This window comes from Pelobates fuscus, chromosome 9, assembly GCF_036172605.1.
Source record: "Pelobates fuscus isolate aPelFus1 chromosome 9, aPelFus1.pri, whole genome shotgun sequence".
NCBI classification, from domain to species: Eukaryota; Metazoa; Chordata; class Amphibia; order Anura; family Pelobatidae; genus Pelobates; species Pelobates fuscus.
In genome coordinates, this window is record NC_086325.1 from 104,390,907 (window position 1) to 104,413,716 (window position 22,810).

Here is a 22,810-nt window from a genome sequence, read left to right on the forward strand (position 1 = left end):
GAAGATTCTCGCTACTGAAATTATTCCCAGGTATGGCTGCCCTCTGCAGATTAACTCTGATAATGGCCCGGCTTTTGCCAGTAAGGTTACCCAGGAACTTGCTAAATGTTTGCAAGTTACCTGGAAGTTTCATATACCCTATCATCCACAGAGTTAAGGGGTAGTTGAAAGGATGAATAGGACTATTAAGGATGAAGCTTATGAAAGCTTCTGCAGGAACATGGGTAAATTGGACAAAATATCTTCCAGCGATTTTAGCTGAGATAAGAATGACTCCCCACAAGGTGATTAAATAATCTCCATTTGAGATTTTGATGGGACAACCTTTTCCCACACCCTGGGCCAGGAAACCACTTGTTATAATGTCTGGGGATTTACAGCTAATACAAGAACAATATGTACAGGAATTGTTGATAAAACTGAATGGTATATATGGCAATGTTTCTTCGCAGTTTTCCCTTCCCTTCACAGGAACCTACTCATCCATACCAGCCCGGTGACAAGGTGTATATCCGTTAGCTGAACAGGACCAAGGAAGGAGGATACCCTTTTGGACCACCTGCTACTGTGATTGCTGTACCCAGAACCGCTGTCCTCACAGATTCCCACGACATCTGGATTCACGCACCCCGAGTGAAGTTGTGTCCAAAGAGGGGAACCAAGGGAGACAACACCACTCCTCGCTCGGAAACAGAAGAATTTCCCCTTAGCGAAGCATCATGGCTTTCATATCGGCATCATATCGTAGATTGAGATGATCATACGAACCTGAGACCAAGATTATGTTGTGCGCTATGCTTTCTGGAGTTGTTATACTCCCTCTGATATTGTTCCTTGAATGCCGCTATGAGTAAAAGTCAATGAGAAGTTTGAAACCTGTTTGTTTCTGGAGAAAAGACTCTGACACGATGAACAATTCTTCAATACCCACAGCCCAATTAGGCCTTAGCCCCTCATCTAGCATTCGTCACACACGCTCCCTCAAGAACCTTTCTCCACCACCTTTCTATCAGCATGTAATATGCAATCACTCATTCATTGAACGCAGTTGGATGAATTGGACAAATAATAACCCTTATAAGTACCAGTTACCCATATGGAATGTGTCCACAGCTAATAAAACTGATGCATTATGTTTGTTTGAAGGTTCACGGAAAATTGTTAGATCTTGTAACGCAGAAATGTGCACAGTTAAGGTTGCTAATTACACTAGTATCTGTGCCACCTTATTTAATATAAATTCTGATGGTAAGTAAAAAACCACCTAAACAGGTTTGGGATATATATTATAAGAAAATTAGTAAGATTGCATATCAATGTAAACAGACAGGCCTTATTACTTTTAATAATGATTATATAACTGGTACCATTAATTGGAGAAGGGGACAAATGTTAGTCATTATGAACGACACTGCAATTGAGAACTATACACTACCTTATATTTTTACACCTTATTATTGTCCTTTATCCTCTACCATAGAACCAAAAGTCAACAACGACACACACACACCTATTCCGTCCACATGTGTTAATACAACTGCCTTTTTACAAGCTGTACATGTGTCATTAAAAATCACTACTCCTGTTGTAACATTATGTAACACCGCAAACAAAAGGCAGAAAAGGCAATGATATGACACACTGTTAGGAGGTATGGGTATACTAAATAGTAAAGACATGGAGACCCTCAAGAATAAGTTAAACACGGCCAGCATGCATATAGGGACTGGTTTTCATGCTACTGCAAACTGAGCTCCAACTGTTGTTAAATCGCAGGTTACAGGATTAGATTTAGATAAATCAATGTATAACTATTTAAGTAATTTAACTGTTGCAACTATGAAATTCACTACAGGTCAAAGTAACTGGAGTACTTGTGCCATCAGGTATTTATGGATGCAACAACAAGGATTGGCATTAGAAGACAGACTAATGATTCCTAAACTAGAGAAGATTAGAGGGATGCTTAACCTCACAGATAATGAGTGGTTACTTCTAAAAACCCAATCCACTAAATGCAATGAATGGTTAACTGGTAATGTTTCACATTTTTCATGCTCATGCTATTTTACACTATATCATACATCATCAAAGGATGTTAAATTAGCTTGTCAATTTAACACATTACCAGTACCAGTTTATGATCTCTTTGCCATGAATTTAACCTGGTGGGCACCCACATACACAGGGGACTATATTTTTTCCAAAAGATAACACACCCAGGTAGCCACACATATCCTAAAAGGAGAACTCCTGAAGGCGAGTTCACAAATTCAGAATGATTTAGCCCATCATTGGTACAATGCTTTTAATGGTTGGTCCCCTACTGGATCCCAGATAATGAAATCATTCTTCTATTCTCTTGTTATTATAGTCCTGATTTTATTGTGTATGATTTTATATAACTGCCACCTTACGTGTATATTGAGGAAGAGAACACAGAAATGAATCCATAATGCAGAACAGAAACAATTGGAAATTCTCATCTCTGCCACTGGAGGGTATCAACCCACCTTTAAAACTGGGCCTTAGGAATTACCACATGGGAATCGAGGTGAAGAAATTTATGAAAGTCCCGCAGGGAGTGACTAGCACCCCTGAAAATACCATGTGGAAGTTTCTCTGTCCTGGGAAGATTTTATCGATAAGATGAGCAAATTAATTGCTCAAAGAGGGGGTTGTAGGAATATAAAATAGTTAACTTTTCTTGTCCATATGTATTTTATGCTTAGATAAGGTTTATAATCATTATTGCTGACTGAAAGGATATGAAACAGTTAAACTCTTTTTGCTTTGTATGCTTTAAAATAACGTATGGCATAATTATGCTAACTGTGGCAGACTTAAACAATAGGGTCTTCCTTCTCAGGATGTTCTTGCCCAGTTCGATCTCAGGATATTCTTGCCCAGACTTTATTCAAATGCTTATCTTTCTATTGTCAGACTAGTATGTACTATTAATTACAAGGAAACGATAAATCTCACTGCTTATGTGACAAACTGTGTATAAATGCTCGCTGCAAAATAATACACACCGAGAAATCTTGTCAAAGCATCCTGTTGTCCATGTCTTTAATGCTGACAATGATTCTCCATCAACGTTGATTATGGTGACCGAGGGATCGAGAACCGAGGGGAGTTGAGTCCATTACAGCATTAACCCTTTCACTAAGAACCACTGGGTATGAAGATACACGAGGGAACTGCTTTTGGTTGTCGACTAGCTAAGTCTATGCCTAGCATATAATGTACTGTGCCCCGGTGGTTATGGTCGTCTGTGCCAGGCCTAACTGCAAAACCCCCAACCTAAGCCAAAATGCAGTCCAAAGTACTTGCATCCCCGGTCTCTTGTCGTTCGGCAGACTTGGCTTGGTGTTGGGTCTGAGTAGTAGTCTTCTGTCGTGCTCGCTGAGGAAGAGCCTTCCGAGGGTGCAGGCTGTGGGGGTGACCCATTATGGTCACAGCCGGATCGTGTCGTTGAAATTGGCACTGTTGTGGAGGCTCCCGCCTTTGTCTCCTCACCATCCCTGCCGCTTCAGGGTCTCGCCCCGCCAATTGTGGCGTGGCTGTGCCTCACAGTGGGTCTGGCTTGGGTGATGCTGAAGGGAGATATCCCTATGGTCGTAGCTGAGCTCGGGCAATGGTAAGCCGGGGGCTCCCCTTGGTTTGAGGGCGTCGGGCTGGCTTCAACTCTGAGAGGGCCTTGCGCCTGGAGGAAGATTGAGTGGCCTCTGGCACAGCTTGGTTCTCCAGAGCGGTAAGGGAGGTCTGCTGGTGCGCACAGCTTTGTATCCGGAGCTACAAGGCTTGGCATATCCTCTTGAATTTGGCCTTGAAGGTCTCTCTCTATGACAGGCGCTCAAGACTTGCGTGGGCTTGTTAGGTGACCACGCTGTTTTAGATTTGCCGAGTTTTCTTGCTGACCCTGCAGAGATGTAGGTACACCCAGAGGGGACGGGGATATCCCCCTCCGGTCCAAGGGGGGGACAGGGCTGCTTGAGCTCCTTTGGTAGGCTTAAGCCCCGAGCCGGGAGATCGTCTGTCTCTCCAAACAACCGGACAGTCAGCCTCATTAGGCCGCAGGCTAGGGCACGACGTGCCTCCATCAGGGCACCTAGTTTTAGGCTTAGTATGTAGTCTGGTATCGTAAGGGTGGTCCCCGGTAGCTTAGGGTCGTATCCCACTGGTTTAGCCAAGGTTTTTCAACCGTTTTAGTATAGGTTTGCAGGAGCTAGCAAAACACACGTCTGGCCATCTTGGCTGTCAGGCCCCACTTCCCCCAATCATGAAACTTTTTGACTCAGAGAGGGACGTGGACATCTTTTGCAGGCGTCCAAGATGTCTCTTCTGGCCCATACCACCAGAGTCAACAATCTCCTGAACTTGGTATTCCAAGCGAGATCTGGCACAGAGAAAGGGATTTTTTTGCAAACCAATAAAGCAAGACATGAAAAGTGTTGAGTATGTTCTTAGACACCTGGATTTACACTCCTGATGATGCCGTATGGGCCAATATGTATGGGAGCCAGTTTTGGAGCTTAATTTTCCAAATGGACAACCAGAATATCTTCAACCGGGAACAAAGGTGCCTATGGTCAGCATGTCACTTTTGGATAAGGACCGAACGTTCCAGGACGTCCTTAACTTTTATGCAAAGGGACCGGAGTTGAGTGCTTGTCCAAGGTGGGAATTCCAGATGGATATCCTCCCTCAGGAAGAACTGTAGGGTAACACCCTTGATTTACGAAAAAGGACTATGCCCGGAGGCATCATTCCTGGCAAACTTGACCCAGGACAGCAAGTTGGACAAGTTGTGCTGGTTTTCTGAGACAAAACAACGGAGGTACTGCTCCAGAGACTAGTTACACCACAGTGGCAATGGCAACTTGGGGAGTGGAATAAAGTGCACCATTTTGGAAAACCTGTGAGCAACCATGAGGATTGCAGTAAAGCCCTTGGATGGAAGCATGTCTTCAATAAAGTACATGGAAAGGTGGGACCAAGGAGGTTCGGGTATTGGCAGATGGGAGAGAAGGTCACAATATAATGTGTGAGCAGTCTCTGAAGCATCTACCTTGGTTTGGGGTGTACCAAGATAGGGGCTGACACAAAAGCTTTTTTAAGGATTTTGAATGTTTCAAGGGCAGGCAGAGTCCAATTGATAGTGACAGCTCCATTTCTAGTCAAGGTCATAATGGGAGCCATTATGGAGGAACTATTACAAATGAATCTCCTATAGTAGTTCACAAATCTGATGAACCACTGGACAGCTCTAAGGCCATGGGGAAGCCATCTATTTGCTATCACTGATAACTTCTAGGGGTCCATCTGGAACCCAGATAAGGAGATTATGTATCCTTAAAAGGGTACCTGGACTCTATCAAAAATGCATTTCTCTAGCTTACAATAGAGACCATTATCTAGCAACCTGTTAAGGACAAGGCATGCCTGAGAGTGGTGAGTTTCTAAATCAGGAGTAAAAAAATAGAATATTGTCCAAATATGCAATAATAAATGCCTGGAGAAAGTCTTTAAGGACATCATTGATGAATTACTGGAAGACAACACGGGCATTGCACACACCGAAGGGCATGACAGTATATTCGTAGTGACTGCTACGAGCATTATAAGCCATCTTTTACTCATTACCCTGATTAATCTCACCTGGTTGTAAACTCCTCTGAGATCCAGCTTGGTAAAAATTTTAGAGCCCTTGATCCTGTCAAACAGCTCGGTAATGAGGGGAATTGGATACGCATTTTGTTTACAGTAATGTTATTGAGCCCATGGTTGTAAATACAAGGTCTCAATTCCCGCCCTTTCTTTTCAATGAGAAATAATGCAGCCCCCACCAGGTAGGGTGATTTATGGATAAATTCCATGGCTAGAGCCTCTGAAATATAGTCCTTCATGGCTTTAGCATAGGCAGCAGACAAAGGATAGATTATGCCCCTAGGAGGACTAGTACTAGACAGGAGGTCAATGGCACAATCGTAGGGACGATGAGGAGGAAGCTTATCAGTCTCTACTTTGTCAAAAACTCTAACCAGGTCAGCATAAGGGGCTGTGATGACAGGTTAGTTATCTGTATAGACCAATAATACTGGCTGAACTGAACTTAGAGAGGAATTCCGGCAACTTGGACCCCAAGAAGTTCTCTCTCACTCCTTCCAGTTGATAGTGGCTAATAGCCAAGGAAACCCCAAGACCAATTTTTTATAGAATTTGTTATCTCCAAATATATACACACCATAAATAATAATACTTCCTGGTGTGCTCCTAAATTATCTTAAAGCTGTAATTTCCCCACTATTTAGGTTATTATGCTTAGGATTCGTCGTACATAATTGCATAAAAGCATTTGTTAAGGTTAACTTCCTACAAATTTAAGATCTTTAAAGCGGCACTGTCATGGCACATACGTTTTTCTTTTTTAAAGCCCTCCCTACATTTTATTGTCCCTATAGTCCCCTCCAAATGCCTCTAGATCCCCCATTTAACCTCTTTTACTGTTTAATTTCTTCTCTGAATCCTAAGCGCCGCTATCTTAGTGTTCCTGGATGACCGTAGGACCTTCATCTTCCCATATTAACTGTGAAATCTCCACGCATGCCCACTTATAGACTTGGGTATTTGCTTTTGTCCAAATTTCGGACTTAAATTTAGGCTATTCGTCTATTCATCCGAAAGACGAATTAACTCATAGAAGTTGCAATTCACTCTTCAATCATTTTAGTTTATTACAAAGAGAGAGCTACCGGCTCGCGGCTCCCTCCTTATCATATTTAGAAATAGAAGCGTCAGGGAGCTGTTGTCCTCGCCACTTCGTAAATCCCCCAATGACATCCCTCACTCTATAAGAATAAAAAGGTATAAACAATATACCGGCAAGTGGAGCGCTATAATGAATATTAATATAAATAATGAGGGGGTATACTCACCCCTCCAACATAGTGATACAATGTGTCCAAATGTACATACAAAGTAAAACAACAAAAAGAGAGAATATAGTGCAGATGGTTTACAAAAATCAAAAATGAATAATAGTAGCAATTGGTTGAAACCACTCACGTGGGTTGGAGCCTATAAGCTATTGGCTCCGTAAGTGACTCCTTTTTGCTCTTGAGGCAGCAACACACCCCTTTATTCCAAACGATGTTCTCCCGAAGATATGGAACAAGCAGAGAGAGAGAACCTCATAGGTGGTATTGTACAGATAGTGTATACAAAATAGTGAGATAGTAATTGTTATGCTCACCTTAGACAGAGCCTTGAATTCCTGGCTCTGAGGTTTGTTGGCAATATGCTAATTTATTGGGATAGCATTCCCCACATAGTGTTCCTGGAGGCTAGAAAGGACTATATGGACTGATATAAAAAAATATCGATTTATTGTAGAGATAAAAAATAATAAAAACAATATTAAGACTTCTCAAAAGCATATAAGCTAAAAGGTAGAAAGTCCAAGTATAAAAGTCCAAAACTCCAGCTAAACGCGTTTCACTCTTGTATGAGCTTCCTCAGTAGCTGTGAAGTAGCCTCAGGAATCTTCCACTTTATAAGTGTTCTAAAGTTAATTCGGATCCTCCCTTTGGGGTCACAGGAAGTGTGATTATCCAATCATAAGGTCAGAGTCTCTTTCAAATTTCTTATACTGATCACCTGTAGTAAAAAAGCTTACATTGGCTGAATTGCCTGTCAATCAATTAAAAAACTTGATTAGAACGAATTCTATTGGTGGTTGGATGGGGCTTTCTTTTTCAAATTTCTTATATTGATCACCTGTGGTAAAAAAGCTTTTACCACAGGTGATCAATATAAGAAATTTGAAAAAGAAAGCCCCATCCAACCACCAATAGAATTCGTTCTAATCAAGTTTTTTAATTGATTGACAGGCAATTCAGCCAATGTAAGCTTTTTTACTACAGGTGATCAGTATAAGAAATTTGAAAGAGACTCTGACCTTATGATTGGATAATCACACTTCCTGTGACCCCAAAGGGAGGATCCAAATTAACTTTAGAACACTTATAAAGTGGAAGATTCCTGAGGCTACTTCACAGCTACTGAGGAAGCTCATACAAGAGTGAAACGCGTTTAGCTGGAGTTTTGGACTTTTATACTTGGACTTTCTACCTTTTAGCTTATATGCTTTTGAGAAGTCTTAATATTGTTTTTATTATTTTTTATCTCTACAATAAATCAATATTTTTTTATATCAGTCCATATAGTCCTTTCTAGCCTCCAGGAACACTATGTGGGGAATGCTATCCCAATAAATTAGCATATTGCCAACAAACCTCAGAGCCAGGAATTCAAGGCTCTGTCTAAGGTGAGCATAACAATTACTATCTCACTATTTTGTATACACTATCTGTACAATACCACCTATGAGGTTCTCTCTCTCTGCTTGTTCCATATCTTCGGGAGAACATCGTTTGGAATAAAGGGGTGTGTTGCTGCCTCAAGAGCAAAAAGGAGTCACTTACGGAGCCAATAGCTTATAGGCTCCAACCCACGTGAGTGGTTTCAACCAATTGCTACTATTATTCATTTTTGATTTTTGTAAACCATCTGCACTATATTCTCTCTTTTTGTTGTTTTACTTTGTATGTACATTTGGACACATTGTATCACTATGTTGGAGGGGTGAGTATACCCCCTCATTATTTATATTAATATTCATTATAGCGCTCCACTTGCCGGTATATTGTTTATACCTTTTTATTCTTATATTTTGCACTTTATTGTGGATTAAGGTATTCCACTTTTTGTGTTGAGCTGCTTTTATTCAGGCACTTTAGTATATCACTCACTATCTCAGTAAGGGATAGTTATTGTTTTCTCTGTGTGTTACATCCCTCACTCTGTGGGAGTAAATATGACCTCCATATTGGCATAAGTGCTGCAAATATGTGGCATGTCTACTAAACAGTGATAGCTCATACTGAAGAATACTGAACAGCTATTGCTTGCAGACTGAACTTGCAGGGCTTATAAAGCCTTCCCACGCCATGCAGATTGACTCAGAGCACTATGATTAGTTGACTTAATCTTGAGATTTACCTGTCAGAGCACTTTGATTTGTTGACTTAAGCCAACCAATCATAGCGTAATAAAATTCTGAACCGAAAGTAATGACCAAATTTCGCCCAAAAAAGAATAGACAAACTGTGGACATTCTGTTTGGACGAAGCAATAATTTTCCGAACCGAATGGCGCCCTAGACTACATGACACGATGTTCGGAAAGGGTGAATGTAGGCAATGCGAGAATACAGAGGAGGGATGAGTCTTATAGGAAAACTTTGTTAGACACAGGAAGTGGAGGGGACCATTGATTACTGGTGGCACGCGTGATTGTTCTTTTCCATAGATTCCAGCCTATTATGAAATAATGTGATATCTGAATGAATAGTGCCCAAGTATTCTGTGTTGTTTTTTCTTTTCTTTTTTTTTCCTTTAACTAGTGTGTTTAGTTAGCTTCCAAGTCATCGTCGTCTAACCTATATCAGAGAAGTCTCAACCCCATAGGAATCCCAGGCTTCCACAGTGGCTCCATTCGGGTGTATTTGTGAGTGTGTAATACATTCAGACCAGTTTAGGGTTATTTTCTGGGTTAGATCCTGATATTTTGGAATATTATGCGGGCAATCAATGTATTCGCTGCTATGAATATGTGAAACAGTAACCGACCTTAGAGTAGTCTTGTGGAAGCATAAATAAAAGGCAAATTCAGGTTTAAGTTCGAAGCTAGAAGCCCGTAAGGAGGACAATAGCCAAGCTACCCTCGCCCAAAATGGGATGATGAATGCGCACATCACCATATGTGATATATTGTGCCACTTCAGATCTAGATCTAATGTGTTAAAGCAGGGCGTAAAAAACTGGGCTAATTGGGCAGGTTCTTAATACCAGCAGTATAAAATTAGACACATTAATAGAAACCCAAGTTAACAATTTAATAATATAAAATGATTGCTCCCATTGAGTGGGAATGAAAGAATTTGCCCCAGAGCTTTGTACCATGCCTTGATATGCCAGGGGGTCAGTGCAGACGCCTCCCCATGTACAATATTATAACACAGAGAAATCACTCTTTTAATAGTACTCAATTGTAAACATGTTTTCTCCAAAGGAGAGAGACATGAGTCTCACAGCTGGAGGAATGTTAACTTTGGTATTGACCAAAAAGGAATAAAGTTGCAAATACAAGAAAATGGTGCTAAATAGTAACTAAAATTGCCCTTTCAAAGGCAGGTAAGGTCTTAATGAACATATCTGGAATAAATGATAGACAGTCGAATCAATGCTGCAGAACGAAGAGAAGATGTAGTTTTCACTAATTTGCCATGAGTACTTGTGGTTCACAAATGGTCCGTAGCAAGTGCCTGGGCAAAACATCTTTATTACCTGTCTGTATATTATACCTTGACCTCTCAGAGTACTACTACTTACCTGCATGAGACAGGTTGACTGATATCAATCAAAGAGAGTGATCCTTCATTGTTCACTGCATTAAAATGGGGCCCAAGCTGGTTGGTGATCCTGCTCTGCGGTCCTTCCCATGACCTTAAAGGGACACTATAGTCACCGGAACAACTAGCGGTGTCACAAGGGTTGGTGTCAACCGGTACGGTAACTCACGGTGTCACACCAACTCACTTAATAATGTGTTTGTTTTTTCTTTTTTTTACTAATGTAACTTGTAAATCATAACTCATATAAACCACTAAATGTAATGGCAATAGTGACACTAACAACTAGGAAAATTAAAATGACCTTAAAATTACAATATCATATAAAAAAAATAGAATTCAAAATAAAAGTTTTTACAAAATTATGTTTATTTTAACATAACATAACATTTAAAAAAAAATACAGGAACAAATACACAAGCATTTAGTGAATGTGGTGAAAGTAACATCGCCACTGGTTCTTGGAGGGGCCTGCTTGCCAGCCTCTTGCCCCAGTACTATGGCTACTTCGGTATTAGACCTTGGTTCAGGACTGTGGAAAGGTTTTGTTCCTGCCTTTTCTCTGTTATGGTTCGGTATATGGGGCTTACTGAACGGATTGTACTTATTCTGTTCGGTTACCGAAAAGTTGGACCACCCAAAACAGGTGCAGCCCAGTACCTCCCTGACTTATGTTTAACCACAGCGGTCTAAGTGGTTACCTGGGTGGCCATCGTTCTTATGTGTGAACACGTGGTGGCGGCATCCATCTTTAGCCACGAACACATACAGATGCCCGAACACCGCTGGGACTTCCATTTCTTCGTACGTTCGACTGTATTCACTTGAGAAGAGCGGCGTTCGGTGGAAACACACTCCCGAACAAGAGACACAGACTAAGTATACATACGAACTGGTTGCATTCGTATTTGTAGACCGACCGCAAGCCCTAATTCTCTGGAACTGTTTTAGGCATGGGATCATGCATGCGGTCGGTCAAACTATGACTTACAGGATATTTCTGAACCGATCTGGGTGATTTTTAGATATGTTGGTCACCCAGATCAGGGATAGTTTGGGGGTTTTGTAAATATTTATGTTTTCTGTGCCTGGAATATAATTGAGTTTACAATAGTGGATGACTCAATTATCTCCCAGGCACAGGGGAGGGATTATCTTATTATGTATGGGAGTGTGCTGGATCTGAGAGCCAATGCAATTGTGTATTTGTTTCTACTGTGGTTTACTCTCAGGTCTAGGGGGAGGGACCTGCATATAAGGCCAGTTGTGGCTACCATTAAACAAGTTCCTGCTTACCCTCAACATTGTGTCTCTTCTCATGTGTGAGGGTAACGGCTGTATCTACCCTTGGGATTGCTATATCACCATACTCCCCTGGGATTATAATCACTTCCTCTTGTAAGAGCAGCCTGCTACACTCTCTGGAGTAGGAGAGGTCTGCCCACTGGAAGCTGGATCCTAATCTTGGGTCCAGGGTGGGTGGAGGACGGCGAGACCCCATCCAAGCTGTAATGCTGGAAGTGGGGACTACGGTGCTGATGGTGTCTGGTGCGGTACTTGTGGTACTCAGTAAGCACTAGGAAGCAGCGATTGGCAGAGGCACCCAGTCGGGGTGCCAGGCGGTCCTTCACAGTGAACATCTCAACTAAATCAGAACTTTGCTTTCCTGGCCTTCAAAGCTGCGAAATTGGGAATCACTTCATCGAAATCAATGCTTTTTGTTAACTCACTTTCAATTGATAATATTGCAAGTTCAGAAAGTCTTGACTGTCCCATGGTAGAGCGCAAATAGTTCTTTATAAGCTTCAGCTTTGAAAATAAGCTAGTTTGAGCAGGGTCCTCTTCAACCTATCATTCCTGTAAGTTTTTTGTAATTGTCCTATTTATAGTTAAATCCCCCCCGTAGTAAAGCGCTACGGAATCTGTTGGCGCTATATAAATGGCAATAATAAAATAAAATAAAAGCTCCTCTCACATGAAGCCACAGACATAGTTTGTCAGAAATAAGTTTAGGCTTAGGAGAGATTCTATAAAGTCCAATTCTGCTATAAATGTCAAAACTTCTAATGTTGCCCAATCTTTGACTGCTTTCAGGTGCCTTCTCAGCCTTGGTATTTCTATTAAAAGCTCAGATACCTCATCATAGAAACTGGTCAGTTTTGGAATGGACATCTTTAACTCTTATTCAGTGGAAGATATGAGACTATTGGCTTGAACAGCCTCAAACATGCCTGCTACTTCCATGATGGCTTTTGATCTGATCTGGAGTTCAGAATAAAAGCGATCAATGCACTCAAGCATCGCCCTCTTATTTTGTTCTTGCAGACTCCTGACTCCAGCATCCCTTGCCTGCTTCCCTGTCATCCTCTTACAAACCTGGCTCTTCTCTCTCCTACAATTCCATATTTGTCAGTGTCACGGTTCTCCCCATGCCATCCAGACGGCTAGGCGTGGCCACCTTACAGGGGAATTGATCATGGGTCCTTCAGTATCCTAAGCCTGCTCTCCTGTCTCTGAGCCACTTCTGAACTTACGGTTCTAGCCCTGTTTACCTGGCCTTGACTGCAGCACTAGGGGCTGGACTTCTCCTTTGCTTACTACCTGTCTCTTTAACTCCACCTGTGGCGTCTTACAAATTGGCTGCTCGTTATCCAACTGGGTATATAAGCACTGCCTCGCCCTGGGAAGTTATCAAGTCTTTGTTCCTAGTGTATGTGTTCAGTTACTGTGTTCTAGTCTCTTGAATTCATACTCCATATTGACCCTGACTTGTGTCTTCATTTATTCTGACCTCTGGCATCCCTTGACTTCAGCTATCGCTCGACTATCTTGCTGTTTGTGTCCTTGTCAGTACTGCATTAGAATCACCTTTCCTGCACAGATGCACGGTCCAGGTGGCTTCTTACCTGGTCACCTTGGACTGTGTCTATCTGCAAGGGTGAGCAAACATATCTGCGTTGCAAACTCCAATCTCAGGTAAGAACCCTGGCAGTCAGATTTTAAAATTGTTTGTTTAATTGCATGTTCCACTAGGTGACTCTGCTCTTTGTATAGAAAAGGTCTTAGTGTCTTTAGCTTTGTAACAACCTTGTCGAGACTCAATCCCTTAGTCTGCAGGTACTGCTATGTAAGACTAACTTCCTGAAGTACATCACACTAGAAGTACAGGTAGCACAAAAAAGTGAAATCACAGACAGCAGGCAAAATACCTTGTGTTGCTCCTCTTGTGTCCAAATTTTCACATGGATCACAAAGAGATTCAATCGCCACAAACATCAACTTTTTCTTTTACTGCCTTCACTGCAGCATGATGAGCACTCCAGCTGGTTGTTGATAACCTTTTCACTGACACTACAGTATGATCCATTAAAGGAAGACTACAGGCACCCAGACCACTTCTGCCCATTGGAGTGGTCTGGGTGCAACTCCCACTACCTTTAAAGCGGCACTGTCATGGCCGAATCCCATTGTTATTTTTTTTTAACACGTCTCCCGACTCCACTACATCTAACTGACCCCCTAGTCACCCCCAAATTCTCCTAAGCCCCCATATTACCTATTTTTAAAACTTTATTTTCTGCCCTGATCTATATTCAGGGCGCCGCCATCTTTGTGTGGGTAGAGGAAGTCCCTGTGGGACACGTCCTCTGCCCACACTAGATAGCACTGAGATTCCCGCACATGTCCAGTTAAACACTTGGGCATGCGAACGGGAATTTCATCTATTAATTCGTCAGAAAGACGAATGAATAGAAATGTCAGACGAACAAACAAACGCTGAATATAAGTGTTCGTTTGTTCGTTCAGTTTATTACAAGGAGGGAGCTACCGGCGCGCAGCTCCCTCCTTGTAATATGTAAAGATAGAAGCGGCAGGGAGCAGTGCTCCCCACCACTTCCTAAACCCCCCAGGTCCCTCCCTCACTCTATGGGGGTCAATATGACCCCCATATTAGCAAAACAGAGATTAAAATCTCCCAATTGCCCCTACTCGCTATACCGCGAGTAGGGGCATGTCCACTAAACAGTGAGCCGCCTGTGGCTGCTCACTGTAAAAAAAAAACTACTATCTGGCCCCCACCCCTATGCGGCGGGTAGGGGCCATAAATTACAATGGGGGGGACCTACTGTCCTCCCCGCCACCCTTGAGTGATAATCTTTACTTAGTATTAGTAAATGTGGCTGAAAGACCAATTTAGGTCTTTCAGCCTTTTAGTAGAGAACTCCCTGATACCGTGGGGATTAGGGATTTATCTACTAGGCGGCTGCAAGATGCAGCCGCGGCAATGAATAAGATCAGAGTTTCATTGATTCGAATGAAATTTCGATACAAAGTGCCGAATTGAGTTCTAAAACAAACGAACATACTGTTCTCATTGAGTTAGAACGCACTTCGGCTGTTTCGTGTAAAATGATGACAGGAAGCATTGCAAGATCACAGAGCAAAGGTAAGAATTATGGGAAAATTGCTCTGACCAACGGAAATGAAGCACACTTTGCTCCTCCACTGGTCAAAGCTGGTCAAGCGGAGGAAACCTCCATAAGGCAAAGAGTCCCTACTTTGTCTTATGATTTTAAAGAAAACTAAAGAAGAACAGATCCTGAGAGAGGGGGAGAAGAGGAAGAGATTGAGGAAAGGTAAGTTCGGCATGACAGTGCCGCTTTAACCCTGAAAGTGTAGTTATTGCAGTTTTCATAAACTGCAATATTTACATTGCAGGGTTAAGTCCTCCTCTAGTGGCTGTCTAATAGACAGCCACTAGAGGAGACTTCCATGTTCATAGAACACACGCTATGTGAGGACCTCCAGCGTAGCCAAAATCCCCATAGGAAAGCGTTGTATAATGCTTTCCTATGCGGAGGTCTAATGCGCGGCAATTGCCGCACATGCGCATTAGGTCTCTGTCGGCGGGGGAGGAGCGTAGGCGGAGCCTGACCCAGCGGCGATGGACATCCAGTAAGTCACTGTAGGGGTTTTAAGCCCTTCTGACTCCGGTAAGTCACTGTAGGGGTTTTAAGCCCTTCTTGAACTTGGGATGGAGGGTGAGAGGGAGAGGCACTAGAGGGTCCTGCAGTGCCAGGAAAATGGATATGTTTTCCTGGCACTGGAGAATCCCTTTAACACATCCCATCGATGAGTGGAAGCAGAAAAGAAAGAAAACATAGTCTGTCGAGTTCCAACAAATGTCATTCACAATGCATTTTCTGCAAAAGAGTGCTGACAACACAACTCAAGCGAATGGTCCACACACATTCATTAAAAAATAGCTTTCTTATTCTTTCCCTTAAGAATGGATTGTAGACCTCCATGGATTCCGGCCATAGTAGCAGCATTATCGTAACCCTGAGCGCAGCACATCATTATGTCCAGTCCATCACTTTCCAGTTTTGTAAGACTGTCAGAGCTGAGGTTAGCAGCTTTTTTCCACTTTAAAGGGAAAAATCCTAAAAATACTTCTTGCTGGTGCGATTATTTGCAAATGGAAGAAACACAAAATAACTGTCAGTCTACCTTGGTCTGGTGCCCCATGCAAGATCTCATCTTGTGGAGTTTCAGTAGTCATGACAACAGTGAGGAATCAGCCCAGAAAAGGGGTAGGAGACCGCGCCACAAACAGTATAAATAAAAAATTGTATATGTACATAAATCTTTTGGAATGGTACATACAATTGACCTCAAAAACAAGAGACAAAGAAATACAATAGTGCAAAATGGTATGCCCATACCATATTGCACTATTGTATTTCTTTGTTTCTTGTTTTTGAGGTCAATTGTATGTACCATTCCAAAAGATTTATGTACATATACAATTTTTTATTTATACTGTTTGTGGCGCGGTCTCTTTCTACCCTATACTCTAATACTCCCAAAGCTTGGGAATCCTTGTATTAGTTACTGCTGCCCATAACCACTCTAGGTTACACATTATGGCGAGCGCCTTTTTTTTTTTTTTTTTGTGAATCAGCCCAGAACTACACAGGAGGATCTTATTAATGATCTCAAAACAGCTGGGACCATAGTCTCCAAGAAAACAATTGGTAACACACCACGCCGTGAAGGACTGAAATCCTGCAGCACTTGCAAAGTCCACCTGCTCAAGAAGGCAGGCCCGGCTGAAGTTTGCCAATGAACATCTGAATGATTCAGAGGAGAACTGGGTGACAGTGTTGTGGTCAGATAAGACCAAAATCGAGCTCTTTGGCATCAACTTAACTTGCTGTGTTTGGAAGAGGATGAATGTTACCTATGACCCCAAGAACACCATTCCCACGTCAGACATGGAGGTAGAAACATTATGCTTTGTGGGTGCTTTTCTGCTAACGGGACAGTACAACTGCACCGCATCAAAGGGACGATGGATGGGGCCATGTACCGTCAAATCTTGGGTGAGAACCTCCTTCCCTCAGCCAGGGCATTGAAAATGGGTCGTGGATGTTTATTGCAGCATGACAATGACACAAAGCCAAGTCAGCCAAGGAGTGACTCAAGAAGAAGCACATTATGGTCCTGGAGTGGCCTAGCCAGTCTCCAGACCTTAATCCCATGAAAATCTGTGGAGGGAGCTGAAGGTGCGAGTTGCCAAATGTTAGCCTCGAAACCTTTCTGACTTGGAGAGGATCTGCAAAGAGGAGTGGGACAAAATCCCTCCTGAGATGTGTGCAAACCTGGTTGCCAATTACAAGAAATGTCTGACTTCTGTGATTGCCAGCAAGGGTTTTGCCACCAAGTACTAAGTCGAAGGGGTCAAATACTTATTTCACTCTTTGACATGGATTTTCTTTTTTTTTTTTGTTATTCTGTCTCTCTCATTGTTAAAATACACCTACCATTAAAATTATAAACTGATCATTTCTTTGTCAGTGAGCAAACGTTCAAAATCAGCAGGGGATCAAATACTTTTTTTCCTCACTGTATTTGTGTTTCTGACCCTATAGTGTTCCTTTAACTTGTCTGAGTGCTTTATATATATATAGTCAAGTCGGCTGTCTGTTTCCTGTAAGTTGCTAGTACATTCATAATATAGAAGAAAATGTACTCTCATTTTTCATTTGTGTTTCTTCTGTTCAACATTACTGATAATTAATTATTTATAGTACATTGTCACTTTTTCATTTGCAAACACTCCTATTTAGTATATCACAATACAGTCTGAGTCATAGCAGCATAAATATAAAATTTGCAAGTCAAAGTAAATCAGTTGAAATTATATACAAGTGGTTTGTTGCAACCCTGGCCACCATGTAGGACTAAACAACTGTTCAGTCTTCATATCACTGAAAATTGCAATCGGCGTGTAGCATTTTGTCTCCAAGAATAGACATGTTGACCTAATTCTAAATTAACATACCTAACAAGATTACATACGTCCTTGTTAATAAATTCTATTATAATTGTAACACATTACATCAAGAAACAATAGCTTAAAAAAAAGAGCAAAATTTAAAATAACACTATAGTGTCAGGAATAAAAACATGTATTTCTGACACTATTGTGTTAAATAAACTATTTTGATCCCCTGCCCCCTAGATCAATCGTAATGATTTCAGCCAATCCAATGATTTCCAATAGGAATGCATATTGGGAGGCTATTGCACATGTGCAGCAAGTATGCTTCTCATCATACTCTACAGGGAGCCTTCAGTGTCTTCATGCAGAGAACTTGGAGACTCTGAATGCCAGTGGTGCACATTGTGCAGCACTGGACTAGCAAGCCCTTTTAATAGCCATCTGAGTGACCGTATCTAAAGATGTTACTAGGCAGCAATGTAAACGCTATCTTTTCTCTGAAAATGGAGCGTCTACATTGAAAAGCCTGTAGGGATAAGCTAGACATCAAAGCCAGTACATTATGCTGCAGTGGTTCTGATGACTATATGTTGTCTTCAAAATATGTTTTTCTAAATATCAAAAACTGCTACCTTTATGTTATGTTTAGGATTGGATGGATTAATGTTACTCTTCTTTCTGTATTTTCAGATGGCCATGAAGACTGGGAAAGGCTGGATAGATGTGGGGAAGCCTCGTCTTGCCAGTGATTTCCTTGAAAGTGCATTAGATGTAAGTGCCACTTTGTCTAGTCATGTAGACCCAGGTGCATCCTGTGACTTAGACAGTAAAATGTTGCAACTTGTGTTTGCTAGAGCCTGGAAAAGATTTATGCCATACTAACAAAAAGAAGTTCTGAAGAAGCGGATGTGAACGTACACAAATTCTACTTGGAGAAACATCTCTTTAAAGTTTTGACGTACCAGGCAGAGGTGGTATGTTCTGTGATACATTTATTCACAGCACCTTGATAGACGGTCTGTTGGTGGTGGTGTTCATGATTTGCCTTGTCTGAATGATTTCGAAATAACCTCACCTGGTTGTTCATTAGATATCATAAGACATTTTAGCTACTGCAAATAATGAAATACATTTTAGGATGTTCGAATGATGAATAGATAGTATGAGAACCCTAATAGTCTGTCAGTATTTTGTGTGTGTTTTCACATCTAGGCTGTTGCTCATAAAGACTTTGAGATGGCTTCACAGAGAATTCAGAGGTGCAAAGACATGCTGCTGAGACAACCTAAAGAGGTAGGAAAAGTGTAGTGTATTCTCCATGCTTCATTTTTGTGTATAAAACTGCCTTTGTCACTTTGTACTGCTTGTATTTTCCATATGTTGAAGGAACACCCTAATGATGAAAATAAATATAATTATTTTTAAAGGTTGTGCCATCAACTCCAGTGACATTTTTGCCCTACCAGGTGCTTGCTTTCTCTCTTTTTCTCTTTCCTTCACACAACATTAAAAGCACTTGCCTAATGCCGTATAGGTCCCCCTTGTGCTGACAAAACAGCTCTGATGCATTGAAGCATGGACTCCACAAGACCTCTGGAAGTGGCCTGTGGTATCTGGCACCAAGACATTAGCAGTAGACTCTTTAAGTCCTGCAAGTTGCAATATGGGGTCTTCATGGATCAGATTTTTATTTCCAGCACATACCACAGATGCTCAATTGGATTTAGATCTGGAGAAATTAGAGGCCAAGAGAGCACCTTGAACTGTCATGTTCCTCAAACTATTCCGGAACAATTTTTGAAGAGTGGCAGGATACATTTTCCTACTCAGAGGCCACTGCCATCAGGGAACGCCATTGCCATTAAGGGGTGTGTAAGTAGTCTACAACAGTATCTAAGTATGAAAAAAAAAGGTACTTGACTTAGTACGAAAAACAGCTTCCAAAGAGGCCTTTTCCAACAACGCCCCTAAACAGACAGGTACATATATACAAAATTGGGATAAAGCTCGGAAACTAAAATAAAAAAAGATAAACGATAGTGATGTATATTATATGTGAATACGGTAAATACTGATTGCACTCACAAGATAGAAAGTCAAAAGCGCCTTGAAGCCCAAATGGGCTGCAGTTATCCACTCTCCTCTTTTGGCTGGGACCAATAACATTACTGAAGCAGGAATCTCAGCAGATGGATTCAGGGATCAGTTTAGAAATATTTTACTTTTATTTAGGCAATGAAAGCCTTAAGTTATAAAAATATTAAAATTACTGAACAATCTGCAGATTAATGAGGAGTTTAAGGTCAGTTTTCAGGCTTCACTTAAGCTTGCAGTTACTGTTCACAGTTTTAACATCACTATCCCCTTTACATCACTTGATTTATTTTGATTTATTTTGATGTGCAGTATACAAATATAGGTACGGTCACGTGGTCGGATCATAACATGGTAAAAATTAAGCTAAAGAATAATATCTTAAAGCAAAGACCAGATTGGAAATTAAATAATAAGTTATTAATTACTAAAGTGAATAGGGAACAGATTGCCAATGAGATAGATATGTACTGGGAGGAGAATGACAATAACGAAGTGTCCTCGGACATAAAATGGTGTGCATTTAAAAGCGTTATCAGGGTCCATTTAATTAGTCTAGAAGCTAAAGATAAGAAAAATAGACAAGAATCCCTATCTAGTTTATATATTGAACTAAGTGAACGCCATAAGGAAAATATTGTTGCCCCGGGGAGAACCAGGTCAAATCAGATCAGGATCTTAGAAAATAAAATCAATGACATTTTGATGTCCAGAATAAATAGAAATCTACAGATTATGAGAATGAACTATTATTATAGGGGTAATAAGGCGGATAAGATCCTTACTAATAAAGTGAAGAATCAACAAAAAAATAAACTAATTACAAAAATAAAACAGGGAAACGATACTATATTGGATCCTAAGAAAATTGGAATGGTATTTAGAGATTATTATTATAATTTATATAACTTACCGACGATAGCATCCCAAGAGGAGATAAATAATTACCTCCAGAGTATTCATATCCCTAGACTTAACGAGCTACAATTAGAGCAATTAAATGCAGAGATATCTCTGCAAGAAGTTCTGGATTCAATAGATTCTATGAAAAAAAATAAGGCCCCAGGCCCAGACGGGTTTACGGATTCTTTTTTTAAAATGTATAGGGACAGACTGGCCCCAGGGATGGCGGAATGTTATAACTTAGCGATCAACACCGGCAAATTACCTAAGGAAATGCTGGAAGCAAATATTACTCCGATTTTAAAAAATAATAAAAATCCAGAAGAAATAACGAATTATCGACCTATTGCCTTATTAAATAATGATTATAACATCTATGCCTCAATTATTGCCAATAGAATTAAGAATATAATTTCTTTCCTGATTGCGGAGGATCAGGTAGGCTTTATACCAGGCAGGATGTCCTCAAATCATATCAGGAGGATATTAAATATATTTACTAAAATCCATGAGAATAAAACTCCTTTCTTAGTGATGGCCTTAGATGGAGAAAAGGCATTTGACAGGGTCGGTTGGAATTTTATGAACTCAACACTAAAAGCGTTTGGATTTGCTGGCCAGATCCTATCAGCGATAATGGCCTGTTATTCTTCACCATCTAGTAGGATAGTAGGAGGGGGGATTAAGTCAGAGTGGTTTACGCTATCAAATGGCACACGCCAAGGCTGCCCTCTTTCTCCTCTATTATACATCCTAACGGCGGAACCTCTGGCATATGAAATACGTAACAACACGGATATAACTGGGTTCAAAAAAGGGGACAAGGATTTTAAGATAAGTCAATATGCCGATGATACTTTGATAACGTTAACCAACCCCGGCAAGTCAGTTCCAGTTGCCATGCAGGTAATTGAAAGATATAGTTTCCTGTCAAATTATAAACTTAACGTTCAAAAAACACTGGCATTATCCTTCTATATGGAGGGAAGAGAATTGCAACAGCTAAAATAACATTTTGCCTTCAAATGGGAAAAAAAGGGATTTGTATATCTTGGAATTAACATAGTGAAGGATCCAGAGAACACAATGAAGGCCAATATAATTCCCCTTATTAGAGAATGTACTCACTCTCTGAAACAATGGAACGCCTTGCAGCTATCATGGTGGGGAAGGGTTAATTTTGTTAAGGCATATGTCTTCCCTAAGTTTATTTACTTATTGAGGATGATTCCCTTACAGATTCATCCCCAACGCCTTAGACTTGTGAATAAACTATTCAGGGATTATATTTGGTCTGACAAGAAACCTAGAATTGGCCAGGATCTTCTATATTTGAAGTATAAGGAAGGAGGGATCGGTTTTCCAAACATTTTTTTGTACCACCAAGCGGCACAGTTGATGCATACTCTGCCTTTAATTAGGCAGCACCCGTGCTCACAAGATTGGTTTAAAATAGAAGGGGCAGATATTACAGATCCATATAATAATATTAGATTAATGTGGCCGACAAGAAAGAACAGTAGAAATAAAAATATAAGCTGTAGGACGGATAATCTGATAACTAGATCGCTCTTAAAGTTTTGGCTACATCTCAAAAAACTTTTAGACCTGAAAAACAAAGTCTTACCTGCTCTCACTTTTAAAAATTTAGACATATGGATGGAAAACATGGATACGTCCGAATGGACTAGATTTGGAGTAAAAAAATTAGCGGACCTTTTAGTAGATGGGAAGATTATGCCCTTTGCTGAGATACGCAGAATATATGGTATTTCGTTCTCACAATCGTTTAATCACATTAGAATCAAAAGTTTTTTGCAAAGCGCCCTTGGAAGAAATATGTGCTCTTTCTCATTGTCTAAATTAAATGCGTTGATAGATTCAGAGAAAAATACTAAATTACTAACGAGATGCGTTGAGATTATAAAAATGATAAAAAGACCGGTCTACCCTATAGCGAAAAGCATATGGGAAAGAGATTTGGCAATAAAAGTCGATATAAAGGAATGGTATAAGGCTTTACAATCAGTCTACTCCACGATACACTG

At 40.8% G+C, this 22,810-nt stretch overlaps 1 protein-coding gene across 1 annotated transcript in view; it reads left to right on the top strand.

Annotated features, from left to right (window-relative positions):
- TEX11 (testis expressed 11) overlaps positions 1-22,810 on the top strand; it is a 270,524-nt gene that overhangs the window by 57,427 nt on the left and 190,287 nt on the right. Inside the window, exons 6-8 of the mRNA XM_063433451.1 lie at positions 18,456-18,536; positions 18,620-18,739; positions 18,978-19,058. Of these exons, the coding sequence (XP_063289521.1) occupies positions 18,456-18,536; positions 18,620-18,739; positions 18,978-19,058 (282 nt within the window). The remainder of the gene's footprint in view (positions 1-18,455; positions 18,537-18,619; positions 18,740-18,977; positions 19,059-22,810) is intronic.